Below are 25,228 nucleotides of genomic sequence, written 5' to 3'. Positions count from 1 at the left end.
AAGCTTCTGGCCGCAAGGCCGTCCCTGGAGAGAGGCAGCTCCCCCTGCCCCGGTGCCCTTGGCTTTCTGCTCCTATTTCAGAAGGCCCGCGGAGCTCCCAGCTGTGTTGATAATAAAAGATCGGGACCAAGCCTTGCTGTGCGCAGGGACGCACCCAGCCTGCCCTAGCAGTGACCCAGGATGCCCCTGCCCTCCCCCTCCAGGCTACCACGTTGTTCGTGAACCGATAGTGATACGTTATTATTCACCGAAGTCCATGCGTTATGCACATTTCCAGTTTATGCCTAATGACGTTTTTCTGTCCCAAGATCCCACCCGGGTCACGGTGTTACATTCAGTCATCAGGTATCCCTAGGCTCCTCTCAGCTCTGACGGTTTCCTTGGACTTGCCTTGTTTTTGATGACCTCGACAGTTGTTTTTATTACTTTTTTCTCCACTTTATTTTTGGGTGCCCTGGGTCTTCGTTGTTCCACAGGGGCTTTCTCTAGTTGTGGCGAGTGGGGGGCTTCTCAGTGGGGTGGCTTCTCTTGTTGCAGAGCATAGCTCTAGGCCCAAGGGCGCAGTAGTCGTGGCTCACGGACTTAGTTGCTCCACAGCCTACGAAATCCTCCCAGACCAGGGATCGAATCTGTGTCTGTCCCTTGCGTTGGCGTGTGCATTCTTAACCACTGACCACCAGGGAAGTCTTTAAGGAGTCCTGGTCGGATACCTCGTAGGATGCCCCTTTGAATTACTATACTTTATATGTGTACTCCCTGTTTATACCGAATGATAGTATCACATTCAAAAATTACTAAAATTGAAATTTAAGACACTGTAGCTGAACTGCACAGAACTGTACAATCTGGGAGGTGAATGGTCCCCACTCTGCCAGGGAGGAGGCCGGCCCTAAGAGGCTGCTTGTCCAGCATCATAGAGTCAGCAGTTACCGAGCCAGTGCTAGACTGGATCCTGTGGGTCTCAATCCTGAGGTGTTTGGTCCCCACAGCAGGCTCTCTGGGTCTCTCCCAGACTCATGTCTGCACAAGGCCTCACCCAGGGCATCCAGTATACACGGCCCCTGGGAGAGAGCCCCCCTCCAGGGCCTGCTCTGGTCCACCCTGCTGCTGTGCTCAGGGGCACAACTTCCAGCCCTCTGTGCCCAGGGAGCTCACACTCCAGGAGCAGATAGAAGGAGAGTTGGCTGATAAGCACCTCCAGAGTCCCTGCTGGCCCCAGCTGGGCCCAAGAGGTTACCAGTTCCCGGGCAGCTCTAGGTCAGGAATGCCTTCCCCTGGGCTGACCACTGGCCCCAGGGAGGATGGTCCCCTCCCCTCCCCTGCCCTCTGCCCCTCTTCTTCCCTCTCACTCTTTGCCAATTCCTTCCAGGTCTCCCAGCCGACACCCTGCAAGGCCACCGGGACCGCTTCCTGGAGCAGTTCACAAAGTAAGCGGCTTGAGTGACAGAAAAGCAGTGAGTCTAAAAGTGCTGTAAATGCAACCCATCCTTGCAGGAGCACTTGCTTTGATTTTTTTTTTTATATTTTATTTTTGGCCACACCATGCGGCAGCCACGTGGGATTTAGTTTCCCAACCAGGGATCGAACCTGTACCCCCTGCCTTAGAAACGTGGAGTCTTAACTGCTAGACCACCAGGGAAGTTCCATGAGCACTTGCTTTTAAATCATCGAGGGACAAGGGTACCTGCTTTATTGCTTTAAAGGCGAAGGAAAAGAAGGTGTGGGCAAAACTGCCAATGACTGGGGAAGCCATCAGTTCTCTAATAAATCTCATAGAGGAGGGTGATTCCATTTATTCATTCATTGCCTCCCTTATGCCCAGGACTTCATCCTCTTCTCCTTTTCTTTACCTAAATTCTCCTGGTCTCATGCCATGTACATGCTGACAACTCCAAGAGATGTATCTCCAACCAGACCTCACCTCTGAATCCCAGGCTTACATCCCCAGTGGTCTGTTTGACATCTCTACACCAAATTGGGGCTTCCCTAATAGCTCAATTGGTAAAGAATCTGCCTGCAATGCTGGAGACCTTGGTTCTATTCCTAGGTCGGGAAGATCTGCTGGAGAAGGGAAAGGCTACCCACTCCAGTATCCTGGCCTGGAGAATTCCATGGACTGTATAGTCCATGGGGTCCCAAAGAGTTGGACACGACTGAGTGACTTTCACTTTTCACACCAAATTTACATCAAACTGAACTCTAGGCTTTCTTCCCAAAACATTTTCTTCCCGATCTTTTTTATCGCAGTAAATACTGCCCACCATCCGCTTAGGAGAGAGATCTGAAACTCACCATTCTCCTCATTGCCCATGTTTAATCCATTAGCGAGTTCAGATGATACTTGGTTTATCTACAAACAGATCTTGGCTCTCGTTCTGCCTCCCACCTCCTCTGATTCTTTTGCTGTCTACCAGGACCCTCCAGCATGGGCTCAGTGCTCTGCTCCTGTCCCCTGCAATCCCATCCCCACCCAGCAGTTAGAATGACCTTGTAAAAACGTAACCCCCTTGCTCCCAACCTTTCAGTGGCTTCTGAGAACAAATCCAAGCCCCTCTGCGTGGTCTGCAAGGTCCTTGCACGGTCTGGCCTCTGCCCGTCCTTGCTGACCCCTTGTCCAGCGCTCATAGTGTTTCAGGCGCACCTTGTGGGGTCCTCTTCCAGTTCTTGAAACGTACCCACAGCTCGGAGGCTTAGCACTTGCTATTCCCCCTCCTCATGATGCTCTTCTTCCAGCCTGGCCAGCTCCATCCAGGTCATCTTCAGTCACCTCCACACAAAGGAAGTCCCTAGCCGCCTTATTTAAGTGGGGTCTTTCCCCTCATCTCCTGTTCCATCCCACCTCCCCACCCACCCACCCTTGTATTCTCCATTATAGCAGCTTTCTAGTTCTAAGAATGACCTTATTTTTGTTCGACTGTCTCGCCTGTAATTGTATCTCTAGCACCTGAATTCATAATAGTTCCTTAAGACTGTAGTGTTCAGTCAATGTTTGAATCAATTCAGGAACTAAGCCTGCTATCCAGTCTAGAAGAGGAAGAGCTTGTCTGACGGGGGCAAATGATTCTGCTGCGTTTGGGGAAGAAAATTGGTGATGAGATGACAAGTCCACTTCATCTTTCAATTAAGCTTGCCCAAGAAGAGGGGCCGGAATGGAGGAGAGACGGGAAGGAGGGAGCCACGAAGGACACTAGCGTGATTATTTTCCTTGTTAATTTCTTCATCCTTGACTGCAGGAAAAGCATCTCCCCCAGAACCCAAGCCCAGGCTTCTCTTGCTGGTTGCTGAGTAGCAATCAGAGGGCAAGTTCAGAGTTGTGCGAACCACCCGGTTCCTTATTCTGTTTGAAAAGCCTTGTATGTTTATGCTATAAAAAATGACTTATTAAATCCTAGGAGACAGGCCCTGGGGCTGACTTCCTGGAATGTTAAATTCCAGTAGCTTAGGAAAGCAAGAGCCTATTACTGTTGGCTCCAGCCCAGAAAGCGGGGGGCGTGTGGTCAGGTGATTCAGTTTCCCTTCATTCTTCAAGCTAATGAAAGCATCACCTTCTCTCTCGCAGACACAGCGGCTGAGGCCTCGGTGTCCCCAAATTCGGGGAAAGCAGCAGTGAGGTCACAGGGACAGTCCTAACCTTGGGGTCTGATGGGCTGTCCTGAGACCCCAGGGGTTTCATTTTTTGGGCTGAGCAGGAGAAAATTCTGTGCTGCAGAGCGAGGGCTATCACTAACCCGCTTTCATCTCAGAAAGAATGTCTGATGCTCTTGGCCTTCGATGCTTTGATACAAGATGGAGACTTGAGGATGAGGAAAAAATTGGAGTTTCTTCATTCCCATATCCATCCAAGATTATTTGTTGTTGTTTTAGTCACTAAGTCGTGTCCGACTCTTGAGACCCCATGGACTGTAGCCTGCCAGTCTGCTCTGTCCATGGGATTCTTCCAGGAAAGAATACTGGAGTGGGTTGTCATTTCCTTCTCTGGGGAATCTTCCATATCCAGGGATTGAACCTGCATCTCGTACATTGGCAAGTGGATTCTTTACCCCTGAGCCACCTGGGAAGGCTCCACATGGAGTCGCAAAGAGGCGGCCACGACTTAAAACTAAGCAACACCAACATTGCTCACCCCTAGATCAGTGAGGGCGGGCAATACATAATGTCTCCGGCAGCGTCATAATTGCACCATAGAAGCCGTCTCCTTGGCAGCCTGTGCCCGGAGCTGGGCAGGCAGTAGGAAAGTGGGGTGTCCCCTCCTCGGGGCTAGTGAAGGCCCCCAGCAGCCCTCCAACCTCTCTCCACCCCTAGGTTGAAAGATTTTTTCTACCGCTCCAGCAACCTGCAGTACTTCAAGCGGCTTATTCAGATCCCTCAACTGCCAGAGGTAAGCATGCCAGGAACTGCCGAGCCCAGGGGGCCTGTCCTCGAGGCTGGCAGGCGGGCAGGGTTCAAGAAATGCGTCTTCCCTCTTCAGAACCCACCTAATTTCCTACGAGCCTCCGCCCTGTCAGAACACGTCAGCCCCGTGGTGGTGATCCCAGCCGAGGCGTCATCCCCCGACAGCGAGCCGGTCTTAGAGAAGGATGACCTCATGGGGATGGATGCCTCCCAGCAGGTGAGGACCTCGTGGGAGGAGCTCACTCAGCCCTTCCCAGTGCCCCCTGGGTGCAGGGAGGCGGGCGGAGGACCGTGGCCAGGCTCGGCCACCTTCTTATTTATTTATTCATTTGTTTGACTGCACTGGCTCTATTTTTTTTTTTACACTTTGTTTATATATGGCTGTGCTGGGTCTTCGTTGCTGTGCAAGCTTTTCTCTCGTTTCAAAGAGTGGGGGCTACTCTTCGTTGCGGTGCAGGGGCTTCTCTTGTTGCAGAGCACCGGCTCTAGGGCACACGGGCCCAGTAATTGCCGTTCTTGAGCTCTGGAACACAGGCCCAGTAGTTGCAGCACAGGGGCTTAGTTGCTCCGAGGCATGTGGTATCAAACCTGTGTCTCCTGCGTTGGCAGGCAGATTCCGGACCTGGGATCAAACCTGTGTCTCCTGTGTTGGCAGGCAGATTCTTGACCACCGAGCCACCAGGGAAGCCCCTGCAGCAGGTCTTTGCTGTGTCACATGAGATCTTTTTAGTTTGGCATTGGGGGTCTTTGGTTGAGGCATGTGGAATCTGGTTCCCTGAGCAGGGATCAAACCTGGGCCCCCTTCACTGGGAACAGTCTTAGCTACTGGACCACCAGAGAAGTTGAGGCACATTCTAACCCAGCCGCCGACCTAGACAGATCACGCTGCCCTGCCGTTCCTAGGAGGCGCTGTACTTAGATTTGAACCAGATTAAGAAAGCATCTGTTCCCACGTGTGGCTGTTGAGACCCACACAGACCCCTCTGAGTCTCTAACTTTGTCTGCACTCCTTTCTGGTCACAGCAGAATTCATTCGACAGCAAGTTCGATGACATCTTTGGCAGCTCCTCCAGCAGCGATCCCTTCAATTTCAACAGTCAGAATGGCGTGAACAAGGATGAGAAGTGAGTCCAGGCTGTGGGGTTAAAGCAGATGGTGTGGGCCCTGTGTTAAGCCAAGCTTACTCGCCACACCCAACTGAAGAGGAATTCTCCGGCTTCATAGATAAACGTCTTGACCTTCGAGTTGTTTAGTTACTAAGTCGTGTCTGACTCTTTTGCGACCCCATAAACTGTAGCCTGCCAGGCTCCTCTGTCCATAGGATTCTCCAGATAAGAATACTGGAGTGGGTAGCCATTCCTTTCTCCATGGAATCTTCCCAACCCAGGGATTGAACCCATTGGCAGGCCGATTCTTTACTGCTGAGCCACTTGGGAAGTCCTAACCTTTGAATACTGACCCCTTTCAAATCCTAGAGGAGTAGCCAATGAGGCTAGGATACCTGAGGGCCCGTGGGTAGTAGATTAGTATCTGGAGACACTGCGGGTCTTAGAGTTTAACTTACAGGATTTCAAAGAATTGTTCCCAAATGAACATCGGCTTTTAACCTCCTCCCCGGGTCTCCCAGCTCGCATTTCAAAGGAAAGAGAAGCACACTGGAAGCAAACTTGCTCTCCTTCTCTTCCTAGGGATCAGTTAATTGATCAGCTGTTTGGAGAGACCAGAGAACTGAAAGCACAGCTGGAAAACATGAAGACTGAGGTATGAGTTGGGCTCAGATCCACCTCTGGGCTTCACCGGCACATGATAGCTTTCAATATTAAATTTTCTTCACATCCACTCTTGTTGAGCCACATCTTAATGGAGGGTTAATTAGTAGAAATGCCAAAGCCAGAGCACCAGGTTGTCGTGTGTTTCCAGTACACTTACCCTTGCGAGCAGCATTTAAGCCACACTCCAGGGGCCCTGTGATACTTGGAGAGAATCATGACCACCAGCTGGCCGTGGTGATACCTGTTCTTGTCACGTGGTGATGAGAAGGTTTGGCTTGTAGCTTTGCCGGCTATTTGCAGTATCTGCTGCTGACTCATGGATGATCAGATCCTTTACCTGGGAGCAAGCATTCCAGAGAAGGCAATGGCAACCCACTCCAGTACTCTCGCCTGGAGAATCCCAGGGACGGCGGAGCCTGGTGGGCTGCCTTCTATGGGGTCGCACAGAGTCAGACACGACTGAAGCGACTTAGCAGCAGCAGCAAGCATTCTCCCCTTCCTCATTCTAGCTGGTCTGTCATTGCCCCCAGGCCCCTCTAACAGGACCGGAACTCCCCTGCCCTCACCCCCTGTTGGTGGGTGGATGGCTTGTAGTGACCTCTCTTTGCGAGGCCTTGGGAGTGAGCTCGTTGGGAAACCCAGGTGTTTATTTGGTTGGCACTAGAGACGTGGTAGGTGGGACCTTCTCGTCCCACCCCGCGCTCTTGCTCATCCCTGGGCCCTCCCCACAGAGCCAGCGGGCCGTGCTGCAGCTCAAGGGCCGCACTAGCGAGCTGGAGGCCGAGTTGGCCGAGCAGCAGCACCTGCGGCAGCAGGCGGCCGACGAGAGCGAGTTCCTCCGGGCCGAGCTGGACGAGCTCAAGAAGAAGCGCGAGGACACGGAGAAGGCTCAGCGGAGCCTGACGGAGATCGAGAGTGAGGAGCTGTCGCTGGGGTGGGCGTGAGGGTGGGGCCGGGGAGGGCGGCGCCCCGCCAGCCCTGGAATGCAGGCTGAGGCTGGGCACCAGGGTCCCTGCCTGGCGTCTGTCCAGAGGGGCTGTCGTGAACGTCAGCATCAGCGGTTAGGAGGAGGGGTTGGAGTTCCCCATGAGGCCCTGCTGGGAACACAGAGATGGGGAGACAAAAGAAAAACAGCTTATGAAAAATCGTGGCGTAGCAGCCAGTAACACTGATTTTAAAATGCCAAATTTGGAATGCTCAAAGGGCATGAATCAGTGGAGGGATTTGAATCAGGTGATTCTTTGTTAAAGCAGACGTGCCAGAGGACTTTAATTTTAAGTAAGACTTTTATGGGAGAAGGAGGTATAGATGCTTGTGGAAAAGCAAGATAGTCTTCTAGGGACTCTGGCTTATCAGAAGAGCAGAGGGTGCCCCGCCAGTGCAGACGCCTCACCTTGGTCCTTGACAATTCAGGGAAAGCCCAAGCCAACGAGCAGCGCTACAGCAAGCTGAAGGAGAAGTACAATGAGCTGGTGCAGAACCATGCCGCCCTGCTGCGGAAGGTAGGAGCCTCACCACCACCATCACCAGCACCCTGTCCCCCGTGCCCAGGGCCCCCTGCCCAGGGGAGATGTCGACCCAGGCTGGATGGCTTCTCCAGGGCCAGTGTCCCCACCATTTCTTGGAAACCAGAGCTCCCTGGCTGTCGTAGCTCAAGCTCCCCCTTAGGTACCAGCCCTACTTGTGATAGTCCCCATCTTGATCATTTTTGCAATACTCGAGAGTCGAGCATCTGAAGGCAACAGCTTCCTCTGGGTGGGGAAGCGATGTCTGTGTTCATCTTTAGGGCACTCGCAGTCTGAGTGCCGTCCTTGGTTCTACAGGGTAATGGCCTGTAAGTGGGAGGTTAGCCAGTTTGAGACACCATTCTTCTCTTGCAGAATGCGGAGGTGACCAAACAGGTGTCGGTGGCCAGACAAGCCCAGGTGGATTTGGAACGGGAGAAAAAAGAGCTGGAGGATTCTTTTCAGCGCATCAGTGACCAGGCCCAGCGGAAGGTGAGTGGAAGGAGAAGTAGGTGGGAGTCGAGGAGGGGTGCCCTCCATCGAGATGGAGGGGGCTTTGAGCACTGCACAGAACTGAGGGCCTTGTCTTCACGGGCGGATCTGTGGGGAGGGTAGCAAGGGGCCCTAGGGCACAGGACATGGTTACTCACGTGTACGCTGTTAGGGGCATGACGTGATGAAAGGTCTGAAGTTGAGTGGGGCTTGTCAGCTAAGATGAATCTCAAGGAGGTTTTGAAGTGGAAGCAGGTGGATGTCAGAGAGAGGATCGGCATTTACAAAGACCCACAGCCAGGAGCTGTCTGCAGTCGTGCCTTGGGGTGGAGTTGGCATTAGGCGGCAGGTTCCGTTGGCATAAGAGATGGCAGGTGGATAAAACAGAGTGCCTTCCACTTAGGAGCAGGGGCTTTCACACTTCTCTGTGTCCCAAAGTAAAAACAGCATCTGATGGAGGACTTCCCTGGCAGTCCAGTGGTTAGGACTCTGTGCTTCCAGTGCAGGGGGTATGTGTTCCAGCCCTGGGTGGGGTGCTACGATGCCACGTGCCGCATGGTATGACCAAAAAGTTAAAAAAAAAAATCTAATGAAAATCAAAGTTTCACAGAGCGATACTTTACCTTATTATGTGGGTTATTTTTTGGCTCTGTTTATTGCATTAAAAAAAAAAATGTTCGTTATGAATTCTTACTCATGGGTCACAACCTGCTCTTTGAAAAAAATACCACTTAGAAATCAAAGAAGGGGATTGCTTCAAGATGGTGAGATAGGGTGAGTCAGCAGAATACCTACCAGGTGTTGGGATGCCTGAATTAAAAATCTGGTTCTGCTTTGATTAGTGTTATTTGTGGGCGCAAGCATGACATTTGAGTGTGGTGCTCAGTTGCTCAAGCATGTCTGATTCTTTGGGACCCCATGCCTAAAGCTCCCCTTGACATTTCCTGTAACTGGAAGAAAAATTATTGGTTCATTCTGACCTCTCTTGCTTCTATATAAAAATTATACAGGGACTTCCCTGGCAGTCCAGTGGTTAAGACTTCTTCAGGGGGCATGGGTTTGATCCCTGGTCAGGGAACTAAGATCCCGCATACAATATGGCATGGCCAAAATTTTAAAAATAGTTTAAAAAAAAGATTAAACAAATCTACATTTATAGCTTGGGAATTTTTTTACATGTATTTATCCCTTGAAGCCACCACCTAGATCATAGTACTCCTGTTTTTCGTCTCATTCAGACTCAAGAACAGACAGAAGTACTAGAGAATTTGAAGCAAGAACTTGCCACCAGCAAACAGGAACTCCAGATTGTCCAAGGCAGCCTGGAAAATTCTGCCCAGGTGAGTGTCGCCTGTCTTTCCCTTCCTCATTCTCTTCCCCTTGGGCTTCGGGGTTGCTGTCAGCTAGGGCTTCCCAGGTGGTGTTGAGGAGAAGATACAGGAGATGCAAGAAAGATAGGTTCGATCCCCGGTTGGGAAGATCCCCTGGAAGAGGGCATGATGACCTACTCCAGTATTCTTGCCTGGAGAATCCCATGGACAGAGGAGCCTGGTGGGCTACAGTCCGTGGGGTCCCAGAGAATCGGACACGACTGAAGCAACTTAGCACAGCATCCGTCCCCACCGGCACGTGGCCCCCTTGGTCCCATCCAGGATCAGTCCGCACTCGGGGATGCGGGTGACAGATTCCTGGTGGCCCGGGAGAGGGTTTGGATCTCTGGGAAGGGGACAGTTTCATTCTCCCAGCAACTCCCTCTGGGCCACTCCATCCCCATCACAGTCGGAGGCAAAGTGGACTGCCCAGATCACAGACCTGGAGAAGGACCGGGACAGCCTGATGAGCGCCATGGCTTGTCGGGAGGAGGAGCTGTCCGCTCTTCGGGAGCAGCTGGAGTACACGCAGCTCAAACTGTCCAGCGCACAGGCGAGTACCGGGCGCTTCTGGGGCAGACCAAGTCCAGTCTTACACCTGTGGGCGCTGGGTTGTGGGTATTGGTGGAGGCAGGGGGGCTGTGAAAGGGAGTCTGGGGCCTTTGGCCAGATTGTGAAGGTGAATACTCAGCGAGCATAACTTCTGATGCCTCGCTCGGGGCAGATAAGAAGGGACCTGGCCCTCTCTCCCAAGGACCACCGTGGTCCAGCGCCATAGCCTCCTGGGCTTGGTGGCACACGCCCGCGGACAAGGTTAAAGGCTTTTTCTCTGTCGAACCCCGTGGCTTGGGCCTCATGAGCAGCAGCTTGAGCTAAGGTGCCAGGAATCCCAGCTGTGTCACCGGTGGATACTGGGTGGAGGCTCATTAGGGAGGTCTGTGGCCGACCCTCACCCCCCGGGACCACCATCTCTAGGAATCTATATGCCGGCTCGAGAAGGATCAACACAAGATGCTTCTGGCTGAGGCGAGGAGGGCTGCAGAGCAGGTGGTGCAAGAGGCCCTGAGACTGTTTGAGGAGCCCACTCTCTCAAGCTGCGCTGGATCTGCAGGTGCCCCTCCCCTCGCCTGGCTTCTGGGTGTCATCCCCCCTGCCCCTCCGCACCGATCCTCGTGTTGGCGTTGAACTCCGTGTGACTCTGACTCAGGCTCCCAGCACAGCTGTGTGTTAGGATCGCCTGGGGATGCCTAGGCCCCACCCCCTAGGATCTGTAAAATGGGCAGTGCCTATGTCCTGGGCAGTAGGACTTTCCACACCCCCAGCCACCTCCCACAAGGTGGGACACCTACAGTTGTGGATCACACCCATGAAATGCCTTCTGGGCGCTGTGGCCTGAAACACCTCTGAATGCCAGGAGGGGGAGGGACAGGCAGCCCTGTGTGCCTCTAAGAACAGTGTGGTCTCAATCCAGACACGGCTGCCGTGAGCTTCAGATCTAGACGGGGAGGCATCTTCCTTAAGCACAGAGGGGCAGAAGCGATACCCTCCCCCTGCACACCCCCAAGAGTCAGCAAGGGCGTAAGCCAGGGCCCACTGCTCTAGCCGCCAGAGTCCTCAGGGCATGCCGTTGGAGTCAGAGGGGGCCCCCATTGCAAGAGGATGGGGCACACATTAGACAGAAGAGCATCCAGGCCCTGGGGAATCTGGGAAGGCGTGGATAGCCATGAATAGATTCCAGCTTGTTTTGAAGCAGAGGGAACTTGTTGGCAAAGTCCTGAGAGGTCCCATTGAGGACAAGGCAGAAGGGAGGGAACAGATGATTTTTAGTATTAACTAGAAAGGTCTCAATTTGGTGAAGTATTTCAGGAAGGACTAGGATATCTTGTTCAGCGGGGAACCCATCTGTAAGGAAACCCCACAGTTACAAAGGAAGGAACACATGTGGGTTGACTGCAGAAATGCTAGGAGAGCAGGCAGCTGCGGAGGGGTTCCTCAGGAGATGGTGTGAGCTGGGTTTTGAAAGAAGAAGAGAAACGTGAAGCCATGGAGGAAGAAAAGTGGGGAATAATAACCCATTAAAACAGCCGACGTTGCGGCATGCGGGATCTTTAGTTGTGGTGTGTGAATTCTTAGTTGCAGCAACTAAAGATCCCTCAGGCTGCAATGAAGATCAGAGATCCCGCGCGGCGCAACCAAATTAAAAACAAACAGCAGGAAGAGCTGACGTTTACTGCGAGCTCGCTATGCTCTGTGAAGGCAGCATTCTCAGTGCTTTACGCGCCTCGGTCCAGCGATCCTCACCGTGATGCTGGGGCATGGTACCGTTATCCCTCCTTTGTCGGGTGATGAAGCAGGCGCACATGACCTGAGAACACAGCCAGTAGTGCTAGAACCAGGGGCTGCAACACCTGTGCAGGGAGACTGCACTTTACCTCTTACGCGATGCAGTCTCTGGATCAGAGCACAAAGGCGCAGCCATGGAAATTGCTGCATTGTGGGCAGAGCGTGAATGTAGATTCGCCCCACGGAGCCAGGGCTCTGAGCTCGAGAGGAATGAGAATCCAAGAGCCTTTTTTTGTTGTTTAATTGAAGTAGAGTTGATTAACAATGTTGAGTGTGGGCTTCTCAGGTGGTGCTAGTGGTAAGGAACACGTCTGCCACTGCAGGGACCGTTAAGAAACACGGGTTTGATCCGTGGGTCAGGAAGATCCCCTGGAGGAGGAAATGGTAATCCACTCCAGTATTCTTGCCTGGAAAATCCTATGGACAGAGGAACTTGGCGGGCTGCAGTCTCTGGGGTTGCAAAGGGTTGAACATGACTTAGTGACTGAACACAAAGTTTCAGGTATATAGCAGAGTGAATCAGTTACACATATACTTTATAAATTTTTTTTAAAGATTCTTTTCCTGTATAGGCCAATGCCTAGGGCCTTGAAAGACTTAATAAGAAGGCCGGGTTAGATTCAGTTGGCAGTGATGGGAAGTTAGGGGCGGAAACAAGGCCGTGGTGTGGTTGCCGTGGTTCTTGGCTAAAGGACCAGATAACTCCAAAGCAGAGCCTTTGAAGCTACAATGAGAGAATCACGTGTCAGCATAGCCAACGACCTCTCCTCCCTCCCCACTCTCAGGGCAGCTCCTGCAGGGCAACACGCCTCCGCCCTCCACCACCACCTTCCGCCCCTCAAGGTCATCCATGAGGCAGATTAACTAATGGGGATGAAGCGAGCTGTGACTATGGCTCTGACTTCACCCTGTCTTCCCTTTCACAGATCATCTGCTGTCCAAGGTCAACTCCACTTCCAGCTGCATTGAGCAACTGGAAAAATGCTGGAGCCAGTACCTGGCGTGCCCGGAAGGTAAGAGCTGAAGGATAAGTAGAGTATACTGCTAGCAACAGCCAGGTGACGTTCAGAAATGTTGGAACATAGCAATGACCATCAGTTCCTTCGCCCCCAGAAAAGGAGTGTGTGTGTCCCTCTTGCAAAGTGGGGAGGAAGGAGGGACCGAAGTGACACCCCTCCAGCAGGACTGAGAACGTTCCCTTTCAACTCCTGCAGATATCAGTGGGCTCCTCCACTCCGTAACACTCCTGGCCCACCTGACCAGTGACACCATCGTTCACGGCAGCGCCACCTGCCTTAGAGCCCCGCCGGAGTCGGCCGACTGTGAGTACCGGAGGGGAGGGGCCGCCCCAAATGCACAGGGAGCCGGGGGGACCTTTGAAAAGTCTCCGTCACCTTGCCTCTGCAGCTCTGATTGACGCCTGTAAGCAGTACGGCAAGGAGACCCTCACCTATCTGTCTTTCCTGGAGGAAGAAAGAATCTTCGAGAATGCCGACAGCACAGCCATGAGAAGCTGCCTCACCAGGATCACGGCCATTAGCGAAGTATGATCAGTATTATTTATTCCTGCGGAAGGTAGTTCTTGGAGTGAGGGGTGGGGGCTTCCTTGGGAATCGGTGATGTTCTAAGCCAGTTCTTTCTACACTTGAAACTTGATTTAAAGTAAGAGGACTGTAAAATCTGACCACCTGATTGACTTTCCTGTTCTGCCTAAATCACTGGCTGTTAATGGAGTCTGCTGTGTGATTATCACCATGCTCAGCAGCGCAAAGACGGCTTTCCTGTTTTCAAGGGTTTTTATCTGGTTGGGCAGGTAACATCTGAAATGAAGACAATATATTTATTCACTCAGTGAGTGGTTAACACCCAGCAAATAGTTGAATTCATTGAATATATATACGAGAGAGAGCAAAACGGCTAAGAAGAGAGCGATCACATGGGGAAGGCAGGTTCCCATGGGGGAAAAGTGGGCCTTGAGATGGAGAACCTGAAATGTGTGGATGAAGGATGACTATGGTGAACGAGAAGCTGCCAACCTTTCCTTCTAGACAATGACATAGTCATAGGATTTTTTTTTTAAGTTTTTAAAAAATGTATTATTTATTTGTGACTGCACTGGGTTGGTTGGCGAGCAGGGGCTACTCTGTAGTTGCAGTACCTGGGCTTCTCATTGCAGTGGTATCTCGTGTTTTGGAACACGGGGTCTAGGGCACGTGGGCTTCAGTAGTTGGAGCTCACGGGCTCAGTAGTTGTGGTGCACGGGCTTCGTTGCCCCACAGCATGTGGGCTCTTCCCAGACTAAGGATCCAGCCGGTGTCCCCTCCCTTGGTGGGCAGATTCTGAACCATTGGCCCACCAGAGATGTCCCACACTATGATCATTCCTGTATATACCTCCTCATGCACACACATAAGAGTTTCTGTATAAACCCAGGAATAGAATTACTAGGTCATAAAATGAATCTCCCACACAGAATGGTAAGTGCAAGAGCAAATCATAGAAAAATATTTGCAGTATCAGTTCAGTCGCTCAGTCGTGTCCAACTCTTTGCGACCCCACGAACCGCAGCACACCAGGCCTCCCTGTCCATCACCAACTCCCAGAGTCTACCCAAACCCATGTCCATTGAGTCGGTGATGCCATCCAACCATCTCATCCTCTGTTGTCCCCTTCTCCTCCTGCCCTAAATCTTTCCCAGCATCAGGGTCTTTTCCAATGAGTCAACTCTTCGCATCAGGTGGCCAAAGTATTGGAGTTTCAGCTTCAATATCAGTCCTTCCAATGAACACCCAGGACTGATCTCCTTTAGGATGGACTGGTTGGATCTCCTTGCAGTCCAAGGGACTCTTAAGAGTCTTCTCCAACACCACAGTTCAAAAGCATCAATTCTTCAGTGCTCAGCTTTCTTTATAGTCCAACTCTCACATCCATACATGACCACTGGAAAAACCATAGCCTTGACTAGATGGACCTTTGTGGACAACGTAACGTCTCTGCTTTTGAATATGCTATCTATGTTGGTCATAACTTTCCTTCCAAGGAGTAAGTGTCTTTTAATTTCATGGCTGCAGTCACCATCTGCAGTGATTTTGGAGCCCAAGAAAATAGTCAGCCACTGTTTCCCTATCTATTTGCCATGAAGTGATGGGACTGGATGCCATGATCTTAGTTTTCTGAATGTTGAGCTTTAAGCCAACTTTTTCACTCTCCTCTTTCACTTGCAATATGGTTCCTTTTAAATAAAGACCAAAACATGCAATCTTTAGTTTTGCAGCCATATCCAACTCTTTGCAACCCCATGGACTACAGCCCACCAGGCTATTCTGTCCGTGGGATTTTCCAGGCAGGAATACTGGAGTGGATTGCCATCTCCTTCTCCAAAACATTCAGACTCAATATTATATTGTTTAAAGATACATTCATAGGGATTTTAAAAACAAACCAAAAAAAGACATGGTAAGTATTCTACTGAATTGTTTGTCTTTAAATGGAAAGTAGGAAGGAAGGCAGATGGAATCAGGGCAGGATATACAGGAGATTTCAAAGTATTGAGGATGTTTCTTAAGCTCTTCCTTAAGTTTGGGTGGTGGATAATATGGGTCATCATATTCTTGACCCACTCATGTCTATTTTATACTCTTGTGTGTATAACACTTACTGTTTCTAAAGATCACAGGCTTTGCCATCAGACCAGAGTTTAGATCCCTGCTTCTTCGTCTGTTAGCAGTTACTGTGGTCAAGATGTTTGACCTTTCTGAGCCTTGGCTTCCCATCTGTAGGACAGAAATAGTAACTGCCTCGTACGATTCCCCTGGAAGCAAAGTTAAATAAGGGACAGACTGTCTGGTTGGAAGACATCATCCCCATTTGAAGATGTTTTTGAAGTACCTCCCAAGCAGCAAATTCAATCAATGCTACTTTGGGTGGGGTCAGGGTCTGAGCAGCTGCAATTGAGTGGCTTTGTGGGGGTCAATGGAGATGACCTTTTGGAAGGAGGTAGGCTCTGAGTGAGCATAGAGTTGGGAGGAGTGTGGGGTTGCAGAGCTCACGCGGTAGAGAGAATTCCGGACAAGCCCCTCCCTGGCTTGCAGAAGTGTTCCATGGCGGGGTCCTCATACCTTCTGTCATGTGAGGTTTACTGGTCTGCCGCGGGAGGATAAAGAGGAAGTCTGAGGGTGGTCTCAGCGTTCGTGATGCTGTTCACAGGATCTCCTGCCCAGAGGCCTGGACATCAAACAGGAGGAACTGGGGGACCTGGTGGACAAGGAGATGGCTGCCACTTCGGCTGCCATTGAAGCCGCTACGGCCAGAATAGAGGTATGGGAGTGTCCGCGAGATCACCTAAAGGGGTGGTTTGCAACTGCTACCCGTCTGCAGCTTTGTCCGTTGGGTATATCTCAGTCATTCTCTGCAGAAACCCATGTGCGTGCGTGCATACTAAGTCACCTCTGTCATGTCTGACTCTCTACGACCCCATGGACTGTAGCCCACCAGCATCCTCTGTCCATGGGATTCTCCAGGCAAGAATATTGGAGTGGATAGTTATTCCCTTCTCTAGGGGATTTTCCTGAGCTAGGGATCAAACCCAGTTCTCCTGCATTGCAAGCAGATTCTTTACCATCTGAGCCACCAGGAAAGCCCCCTTCTCTGCAAGGCCCCCTACAAAACAAACCAAAACCCAAACCCCCTAGGGTCTCTGAGAAACAGAAAATAGAAAGTTCTAGCCAAGGGAAGATGAGCAGTTTCTGTAAGGATCCCATACTTTGGTGTCAGGCCATCCAACCTCAAGTTCCAGACTGATCACTCACTAGTTGTGTGATTTCCAGTCAGTTACGTTAACCTCGCTGAGATTCAGATTCTGTCTCTATATGATGGTGATGACACTCGTTCCTTCCTCAGAGGGAGGAAGCAGGGGTTCCCAACCTCCGGGCCATAGTCAGGTACCTCCTATCAGATCAGCAGCACCATTAGATTAGAAATAAAGTGCACAGTAAATGTAATGCCTTGGAATCATCCTGAAACCACCCCCCCCCAACCCCCCACTGCTGGTCGATGGAAAAATTATCTTCCACGAAATCGGTCCCTGGTGCCAAAAAGGTTGGGGACCACTATTGTAAACAGTTCTGCGTGATAACATACAGGTGTCTTGGGGCCAGGTGCTCAGGAAATCGACAGTAGCTGTTGTCTCAGGGAAAAGCTGAGCGGGCACCTTGGACAGGTCCTTTGGTGGCAGACTCAGGCCATCCGCCTTGGTAGGAGGACCTGGTGCAGCTGCCCCTGTTGGCATGGTGCCATACTTCTCAGAATTCTGGGCTCATCAGCCCAGTACCAGGATGTTAAGACACTCACAGGCCATAGGTCACACCAGCTGCCTCCTACTGAGTAGTTTGGAGCTCTGAGTTGTTTTCCTGCCCTCACGAGAACATGGGTGGGCACTGCTAGGTCTCTCGGCATCTGCGGGATGTCGGACCCAAGATGTAACAGGCCACCGGTGGGTTCTCAGTCTCTGTGATGTATTTGGAAACCCTGCTTCTTTTTGAATAGGAGATGCTCAGCAAATCCCGAGCTGGAGACACAGGAGTCAAATTGGAGGTGAACGAAAGGTCAGTTTGAGCGGCGTGGTGGCACCTGGGTGATGAGGATCCATCTTGTCCTGCCTTGGCTCATACCAATTAGAGCAGAACATTAAGCCGCCACAGGGAACAGCCGAGTCTGTGAAATTGTCAGTATCAGTATGATTATTATTTTTTGGCCATACCACACCCCTTGGCATGTGGGATCCTAGTTCCTGGACCAGAGATCAAACCCGCATCCCCTGGATTGACAGTGTGGAGTCTCAACCCCTGGACCACGAGGGAAGTGTTATTATTAATACCATGATACCACTATTGCATTACAGGGGAAAGGAACCCCAGGAGTCACCACTGTTCTGTTCCTTATGGAGGTGATCCCCATTCCAGTCTCCTCTCTCACACACCTTTCCTTCAGGGCTTCACCTCCAGAATATTCCCTTTCCCATCCCAGGTCTGCCTCACTTTAGGCAAGAAAACAAAAACAGTCTTTGGCATTGTTGTGGATCTCTGTTTTGCACCCTTGACGATTTTGTTGTTCTTGCTCTTTTGCAGAATCCTTGGTTCCTGTACCAGCCTAATGCAGGCCATTCAGATCCTGGTCCTGGCTTCGAAGGAGCTGCAGAGAGAGATAGTGGAGAGTGGCCGGGTAGGCGTGGGTGAGGGCCCTGGGCAGAGCGGGCGTTGGTTACACTGGGTACTGAATCCCAGCTCGCTGAGAGGCTGAGTCTACTCCCTACGCCTTCAGCTAAGTCTTGGTGTATGCCATCCAGCTATGCGTGTCCACCCGAGGGTCCAGCTGCCACTCCCATGGACATCAGCAAATGCCATGGAAAGAAGCTGGGGCGCAGCCAGGTCCCCTGAGGGCAGTGAGCAAGAGCCTCCAGCGACAGGCTCATCACCCCAACCGATGTCACTGGAACCTCCCAGGGAAGCTCAGTGTGCGTTGCACGTCCAAGCCCCCAGAGAAGGAAATGAGGACTTTAGTTGCCAACTTTGCACTGTAGGCTCTGCCATGCCCCTCTCTCTTATTTTTGGCTGTGCAGCATGGCAAATGGATTTAGTTCCTGACCAGAGATCGAACCTACAGCCCCCTGCAGTGGAAGCTCGGAGTCCTAATCACTGGACCCCACCAGGGAAGCCCCACCCCCGTCTTCTAGCAGCAGTTTACTGGGTGATGCAGACAGATTCCCTCCGTCACTTGTTGACAGCGTCCCTTCAAGTTTCTCGTTCCTTTCTGGCATCATCACCCTCTCTTCTCCTTTCTCATATCCCTGTGTGCAGCTGCTGCTCAGGAGACAGTGGTCCAGGGAGGGGGTTATGAGCCTAAAAACAGTCCTGTAAGGAACGAAGGCACATGTGCTGTGGTAGTGCTTTTTATCAGTCTGAGAGGTGACTTTCTGTGTGTGCTCAGTTGTGTTCGACTCTTTACGGCCCCATGGACTGTGTAGCCTGCCAGGCTCCCCCGTCCCTGGGATTCTCCAGGCAAGAACACTGGAGTGGGTTGCCATTTCCTACTCCAGGGGATCTTCCATATCAATCGTATATCCCTGACTGATATATGACGCTGTGTAAATTTAAGGTGTACAGAGTAATTGGTTGACTTACACATATGAAGTGATTATCACAGGAAGTTTAGTGAACAGCCATCGTCTCTTATAGATGCAAAATGAGAGAAACTGAAAAAAACTTTTTTTTCCTCGTAATGAGAACTGTTAGGATCTATTCTTGAAAGTAAAATGAAAGTGTTAGTCGCTCAGTCATGTGCGACTCTTTGCCACCCTATGGACTGTAGCCTGCCATGCTCCTCTGTCCATTGCATTTTCTAGGCATGAATACAGTAGTGGGTTGCCAGTATTCAGGGGATCTTCTCCAGGGGATCGTCCCAATCCAGGGATCAAACCCAGGTCTCCTTTATTGCAGGCAGAATCCTTACCATCTCAGCCACCAGGGAAGCTTTGATTTAGTAGCTTTCATACCTAACACATAGGTATATGTTCACCATATTTATCATGTGGTACATTATATCCCTAGTACCTTTGACTGCCTTCCTCGAATTCCCACTCCTCCGACCCCTCAGAAATAATTTTGTTTTTAATATCTATTCATGTGACTGGACTGGGTCTTAGTTGCAGAATGTGGGATCTAGTTCTCCAACTGGGGATCGAACCTGGGCCCCTTGCATTGGGAGCGTGGAATCTTAGCCACTAGGGAAATCCCAGAAATTTTTTTTTTAATCACTGACTGTGTACTCACTGTCCTCTTCTGGCAAATTGCAGAGAGCAACTAGACTCCCTGAAATAAGTTATTTGTATATACATATACTCCAGTACTCTTGCCTGGAAAATCCCATGGACGGAGGAGCCCGGTAGGCTGCAGTCCATGGGGTCGAGAAGAGTCAGACACAACTGAGCTACTTCACTTTCACTTTTCACTTTCATGCATTGGAGAAGGAAATGGCAACCCACTCCAGCGTTCTTGCCTGGAGAATCCCAGGGACAGGGGAGCCTGGTGGGCTGCCGTCTATGGGGTCACACAGAGTCGGACACAACTGAAGCAACTTAGCAGCAGCAGCATGAATAGTATATTTTCTTTTCTTTTGATGTGGACCACTTACGAAGTCTTTATTGAATTTGTTACAACGTTGCTTCCGTTTTACGTTTTGGTTTTTTGGCCACAAGGCATGTGGGGTCTTAGCTCCCTGAGCAGGGTTTGAACCTGCACGACATGCATTAGAAGGCAAAGTCTTAATCACTGGACCACGAGGGAAGTCCCATTATATATTTTCTTATATGTACAAGATAGAGATATTGGGATGTAATGGAAATGCTGTCAGCTTTGGAGTCAGAAAAGCCTAGGATTTGTTTCTGTTTATTTTCTGCGTATCCTAAGTGAAAGTATTTTTGCCTCTCTGAATCTTAGCTTTCTCATCTGTCAAATGGGAATAATAATGTTCACCCCCCTCAGAGTTACTGTGAAGATTGCATGGGATAATACATATAAAAAGTACTTGGCAGGTAGTGGGTACACAATAAAAGGTCGCTATTATTACTTCTCTCTTCCCCAGGGTACAGCATCCCCTAAAGAGTTTTATGCCAAGAATTCTCGATGGACAGAAGGACTTATCTCAGCCGCCAAAGCTGTGGGCTGGGGAGCCACTGTCCTGGTGTAAGTATCTGTCCGACCCAGGGCTCCTCACCTCCACCCCCATTCCAGTGATCCACCCCAGGGAACAACTGAGGGGAAAAATCTAGCCCCTAGAAATGGATTGCTAAAAAGGACGTTAATAGAACTGAAAGTTTAAAAAGGAATCTGGGTCTCCTGGGGCATCACAGGAGTGGGGCAGGCAGGCTGGGTTCCCGGTCTGCCAAGGTGATGGAAGTCGTCTCAGTGAGAACAGAGGGGTTACAGCTGTCAGTTTCATAACCCGTCTGGTCTCCTAACTCTCAAGAGACGCAGCTGATATGGTGGTGCAAGGCCGAGGGAAGTTTGAGGAGCTCATGGTGTGTTCACGTGAGATCGCTGCGAGCACCGCCCAGCTTGTAGCCGCCTCCAAGGTAGGATCTGTGATGGGCTCCCCACGAGGGAGAGGGGTCCCCAGTGTCCAGATCGAATTCCTGATGATCTGAGGTGGAGCTGATGTAATAATAATAAAGTCACAATGAACATAATGTGCTTGAAACATCCCTGAAGCCACCACCCCGCCCCCGCCCAGCCTCTACCCTGATCCAGGGGAAAATTGTCTACCGTGAAACCGGTCCCTGGTGCCAAAAGGTTGGAAACAGCTGCCCCAGGGCACTGTAAGGTCTGGCTAAGTTAGAAACCCGAACCCTGGCGCTGGCCCCAAGAACAGACGGTTTATCCAGCATCCAGGTAGGAGGAGTCTCAAATTAAAATTCTGCCTCCAGGGGTCTCCTAAAAGCCTTCGTTCAGCAGGGCGCCCTTCTACCCCGCTCTCCACATGCACTCCTCTTGGTTTCCTCACTTTTACTGCAAATGGCCTTTAAGGGTCCAGCCATGCCTACCCCTGAGCAATCATACGTTCAAGGAGTGCTCAAGTAAGCACAACAGGTTCCACAACCAATGTCTGCCTCTCTTCAGAAGGCTCCAGATTCGAACCATTGCTCCAACTAATCCCAACACAAAGCTCATCACCAGCATCTTTCCACGGGGTGTATAGTTCCCCGGGGAGTGTTCTTTTACGGTCCTTGTTTATGGTCCCAGATTGGGTTTCACAACTGGAACACTTTATCAAAATAGAGGGGAGAGAGAAGATGGGATGATTTGAGAGAGTAGCACTGAAACATATGCATTGCCACGTGTAAAGTAGAAAGCCAGTGTGAATCTGCTATATGACACAGGGGACCCAAAGCCAGTGTTCTTTGACAACCTAGAGAGGTGGGATGGGGAGAGAGGTGGGATAGGGAGAGAGGTGGGAGGGCGTTTTAAGATCTAGAGAGGTTTTAAGGTCTACAGCCATGTGTATGCGTATGGCTGATTCATGTTGATGTATGGCAGAAAGCATCACCATATTGTAGAGTAATTATCCTCTGATTAAATGTAAATTTTTCAAAAACTGATACACTTAGAGTTCAAGGCCACCAGGCAAATAAGCCAGAAATGATTTTTGATACTAGAGGGTGATGGCAGCGGTTGACCCCCATAGGGAGTGATTTTCGAGAAGTTCGTGGGTGGCCACGGCAGAGCCCATACATTTGTCAAGAGCCGTCAGTTGACTGTTGCGTGACCCTAAATCTGCTTGGTCCTGGCAGGTGAAAGCTGATAAGAACAGCCCAAACCTGGCTCAGCTGCTGCAGGCCTCTCGGGCCGTAAACCAGGCCACTGCCGAGGTTGTGGCCTCAACTATTTCCGGCAAATCACAGATCGAGGACACAGGTAGGCTTTCAGAAGCCGAGCTTTTCTTCTCCATCGTGTGTGGGTGGGTACCTTCTCCACCATCCCAATTTCCCACAGGCTGGCTTCCAAATTCTGTCTCGTTTTTCGTCTTTGTACATTCCAACTTATTTTCTTGTAAGTTGAGACACCCCATGGGCATGCTATTGATAGCACTATATGGACAGGCCTTAGCTAGATTTTCCATTGAGTCATTCCTCTGAATTCACAGAAATGACCCCCCAGGCCTAATTGTCCATTAAGGGAGCACGGAGCAGTTCCGATCCTGGTTACCCTGTCTTCCTTCTACTCTGCCCCTTACTTACATCCACGCATTTGTTGGTAAATGACAAACCAGGCATTTCAGCAGAACATTGGCATTGGCCACTTCTCAAGTAAATGTCAGCTGGAGTATCATTCAACAAGACCCTCGTTTTCCCATTCTTACAGACAGCATGGACTTCTCAAGCATTACGCTGACCCAGATCAAACGGCAGGAGATGGATTCCCAGGTAGGAACTCCATCAGTAAGTTTAATCAGACTATTGCCTATGACACTGACCCCAAATATTATTTCCATGGGGAGAAGTCAGAGACTTGGAGAAATGAATACAGATATACATATCACCCCAAGAATGAACATAAATGATGCTGGAAGAAAACAGTGGAGGTGGAGATAGTTGATTAGGAAAGATCAGAATCTTGGGCAGGTAGCATTGACATATATACACTTATTGTTTAGTTGCTAAGTCGTGCCTGGCTCTTTGCAACTCCATGGACTGTAGCCCACCAGGCCCCTCTGTCCATGGGTTTCTCCAAGCAGGAATACTGGAGTGGGTTGCCATTTCCTTCTCCAGGGGATCTTCCCGACCCAGGGATCAAACCCTTATCTCCAGCATTGGCAGGAGAATTCCTTCCTGCTGAGCCTCCAGGGAAGCCCATATATGTACATAGCCATGTGTAAATTTAATAGCCCGGGAAGCTGCTGTATAACACAGGGAGCTCCGCTCAGGGCTCTGTGATGACCTAGTGGAGTAGGATTGGGGGTAGGAAGGAGGTCCAAGCAGCAGGGGGAGATACACACACACACATATATATACACACACACATACGGGTGATTCACTTCATTGTACAGCAGAAACCAATAAACATTGTAAAACAATTATACTCCAATAAAAAAAAAAATTCCTAAAGTTAATGAGAAGGAATAACCAAGAACCAACCCTTCCTTTAGTGAGATTGTACCTTTTCCTCCACAGTAGTAACCCTAAGTTATCCCAACACCTCAAAAAGACCAGAACCATTGTATTTGGTTTCTTCCTGGACTTACAGAGAACTGGGATTGAAAGATGGGTTGTAACTAGATTAGAATATATCATACAGATAGACTTAACATTAGAGTTGTCCTTCCCCCACGCCATGTTTCCCCCCCATTTCTTTCTGTTTTTATTTATTGAACAATGTTATGTCAGTTTCAGTGATTTGATGTTTACATATACCATGAAATGATCAACTTCAGTCTAGTAACCATTTATCTCCATACAAGTTATTACAATAATATTGACCATATTCCTTAAGCTTTATATTACATCCCTATGACTTATTTATTTTATAACTGGAGGTTTGTACCTCTTAATACCTTCACTTATTTCCGCCCCCCTTCATTCTTGCAACTTCTGTTCTCTGTATCTGTGAGTCTCTTTTCGTGTTGTCTTGTTTTTTAGATACCTCATATAAGAGAGATTATACAGTGTTTTTCTTTCTCTAGCTGACTTATATCACTTATAAGACCCTCTAGATCCATCCATTTGTTGAAAATGGCAGGATTTTTTATTTAATAGCTGAGGGTGGCTCAGCAGTAAAGAATCCGCCTGCAGTGCAGGAGACCTGGAGTCGTAGGTTCGATCCCTTGGCCGGGAAGATCCCCTGGAGGAGGAAATGGCAACCCACTCCAGTAATCTTGCCCGGAAAATTCCACAGACAGAGTGTGGCAGGCTACACTTCATGGAGTCACAAAGAGTCGGACACGACTGAGCAACTTGCACAAACATTCAGTAGGTTTTTAGTTAGTGATTTATCAGAGCAATATGAGATAAGCTCTTCTCTCATTTAAGCATTGGTCGTAAAGCAGCATTCATTTTCAACAGAGGATCCCAGTGAGAAAGACCCTGGGATAGATGGATGAACCAGAGGGTGGAGAAATCAGAGCAGAGACAAGGGTGAAATTGAGGGCTGGTTGAGCTATGGAAACAGCATGCATAACAGAGAAGTAGTCCCAGACCACAGAGGAAAGGGATTAGTCGACGTGAGACCGTTCTCAGGTCCCTGCTCAAAGAAAAGGCCAATTTTCCCCACAGGTTAGGGTGCTAGAGCTGGAAAATGAACTGCAGAAGGAGCGTCAGAAACTGGGAGAGCTTCGGAAAAAGCACTACGAGCTGGCTGGGGTTGCCGAGGGCTGGGAGGAAGGTGAGCCTGGCCGAGGACTGCGCAGCCCGTGGGGGTCGGGGAGGATGTGATGAGGGTCTTCCCCCTCCAGGAAAGCTGAACCAGGAACTTCTTCCTCCTCCCTGTACTCAGAGCCTCCCTTCTCTCTAGTGTTGAACAGCCTGAGAGCCCAAACTGGGGTAGACCGTGGTGAACAGAAAGCTTTTGTAGTTACCTTTCAAGACTTCCTGGTGGCTCAGATGGTAAAGCGTCTGTCTACAATGTGAGAGACCTGGGTTCAATCCCTGGGTTGGGAAGATTCCCTGGAGAAGGAAATGGCAACCCACTCCAGTACTTCTTGCCTTGAAAATCCCATGGACGGAGGAGCTTGGTGCAGGCTACTATCCATGGGGTCGCAAAGAGTCGGGCATGACTGAGCGACTTCACTTCATTTCAAGACCTAAATG

General features: G+C 50.2%; 1 protein-coding gene across 9 annotated transcripts in view; it reads left to right on the top strand.

Annotated features, from left to right (window-relative positions):
- The window catches only part of HIP1 (huntingtin interacting protein 1), a 136,551-nt gene that overhangs the window by 106,917 nt on the left and 4,406 nt on the right, over positions 1-25,228 (top strand). For 3 of the 9 annotated variants that reach the window (XM_061401932.1, XM_061401933.1, XM_061401934.1), the window contains exons 9-30: positions 1,370-1,427; positions 4,303-4,378; positions 4,469-4,609; positions 5,416-5,516; positions 6,081-6,153; positions 6,896-7,079; positions 7,578-7,666; positions 8,045-8,161; positions 9,400-9,501; positions 9,941-10,084; positions 10,507-10,642; positions 12,801-12,887; positions 13,089-13,196; positions 13,282-13,418; positions 16,081-16,191; positions 17,419-17,477; positions 18,000-18,093; positions 20,512-20,612; positions 20,896-21,001; positions 22,217-22,340; positions 22,788-22,849; positions 24,695-24,803. In XM_061401932.1, coding sequence (XP_061257916.1) covers positions 1,370-1,427; positions 4,303-4,378; positions 4,469-4,609; positions 5,416-5,516; positions 6,081-6,153; positions 6,896-7,079; positions 7,578-7,666; positions 8,045-8,161; positions 9,400-9,501; positions 9,941-10,084; positions 10,507-10,642; positions 12,801-12,887; positions 13,089-13,196; positions 13,282-13,418; positions 16,081-16,191; positions 17,419-17,477; positions 18,000-18,093; positions 20,512-20,612; positions 20,896-21,001; positions 22,217-22,340; positions 22,788-22,849; positions 24,695-24,803 — 2,319 coding nt within the window. Of the gene's footprint in view, positions 1-1,369; positions 1,428-4,302; positions 4,379-4,468; positions 4,610-5,415; positions 5,517-6,080; positions 6,154-6,895; positions 7,080-7,577; positions 7,667-8,044; positions 8,162-9,399; positions 9,502-9,940; positions 10,085-10,506; positions 10,643-12,800; positions 12,888-13,088; positions 13,197-13,281; positions 13,419-16,080; positions 16,192-17,418; positions 17,478-17,999; positions 18,094-20,511; positions 20,613-20,895; positions 21,002-22,216; positions 22,341-22,787; positions 22,850-24,694; positions 24,804-25,228 lie in introns of those variants that run through there. The other 6 variants (XM_061401931.1, XM_061401937.1, XM_061401930.1 and 3 more) reach the window with 4 other exon arrangements.

Source organism: Bos javanicus, chromosome 25, assembly GCF_032452875.1.
Source record: "Bos javanicus breed banteng chromosome 25, ARS-OSU_banteng_1.0, whole genome shotgun sequence".
Lineage (NCBI taxonomy): Eukaryota > Metazoa > Chordata > Mammalia > Artiodactyla > Bovidae > Bos > Bos javanicus.
This window is presented reverse-complemented; position numbering and strand designations above follow the sequence as displayed.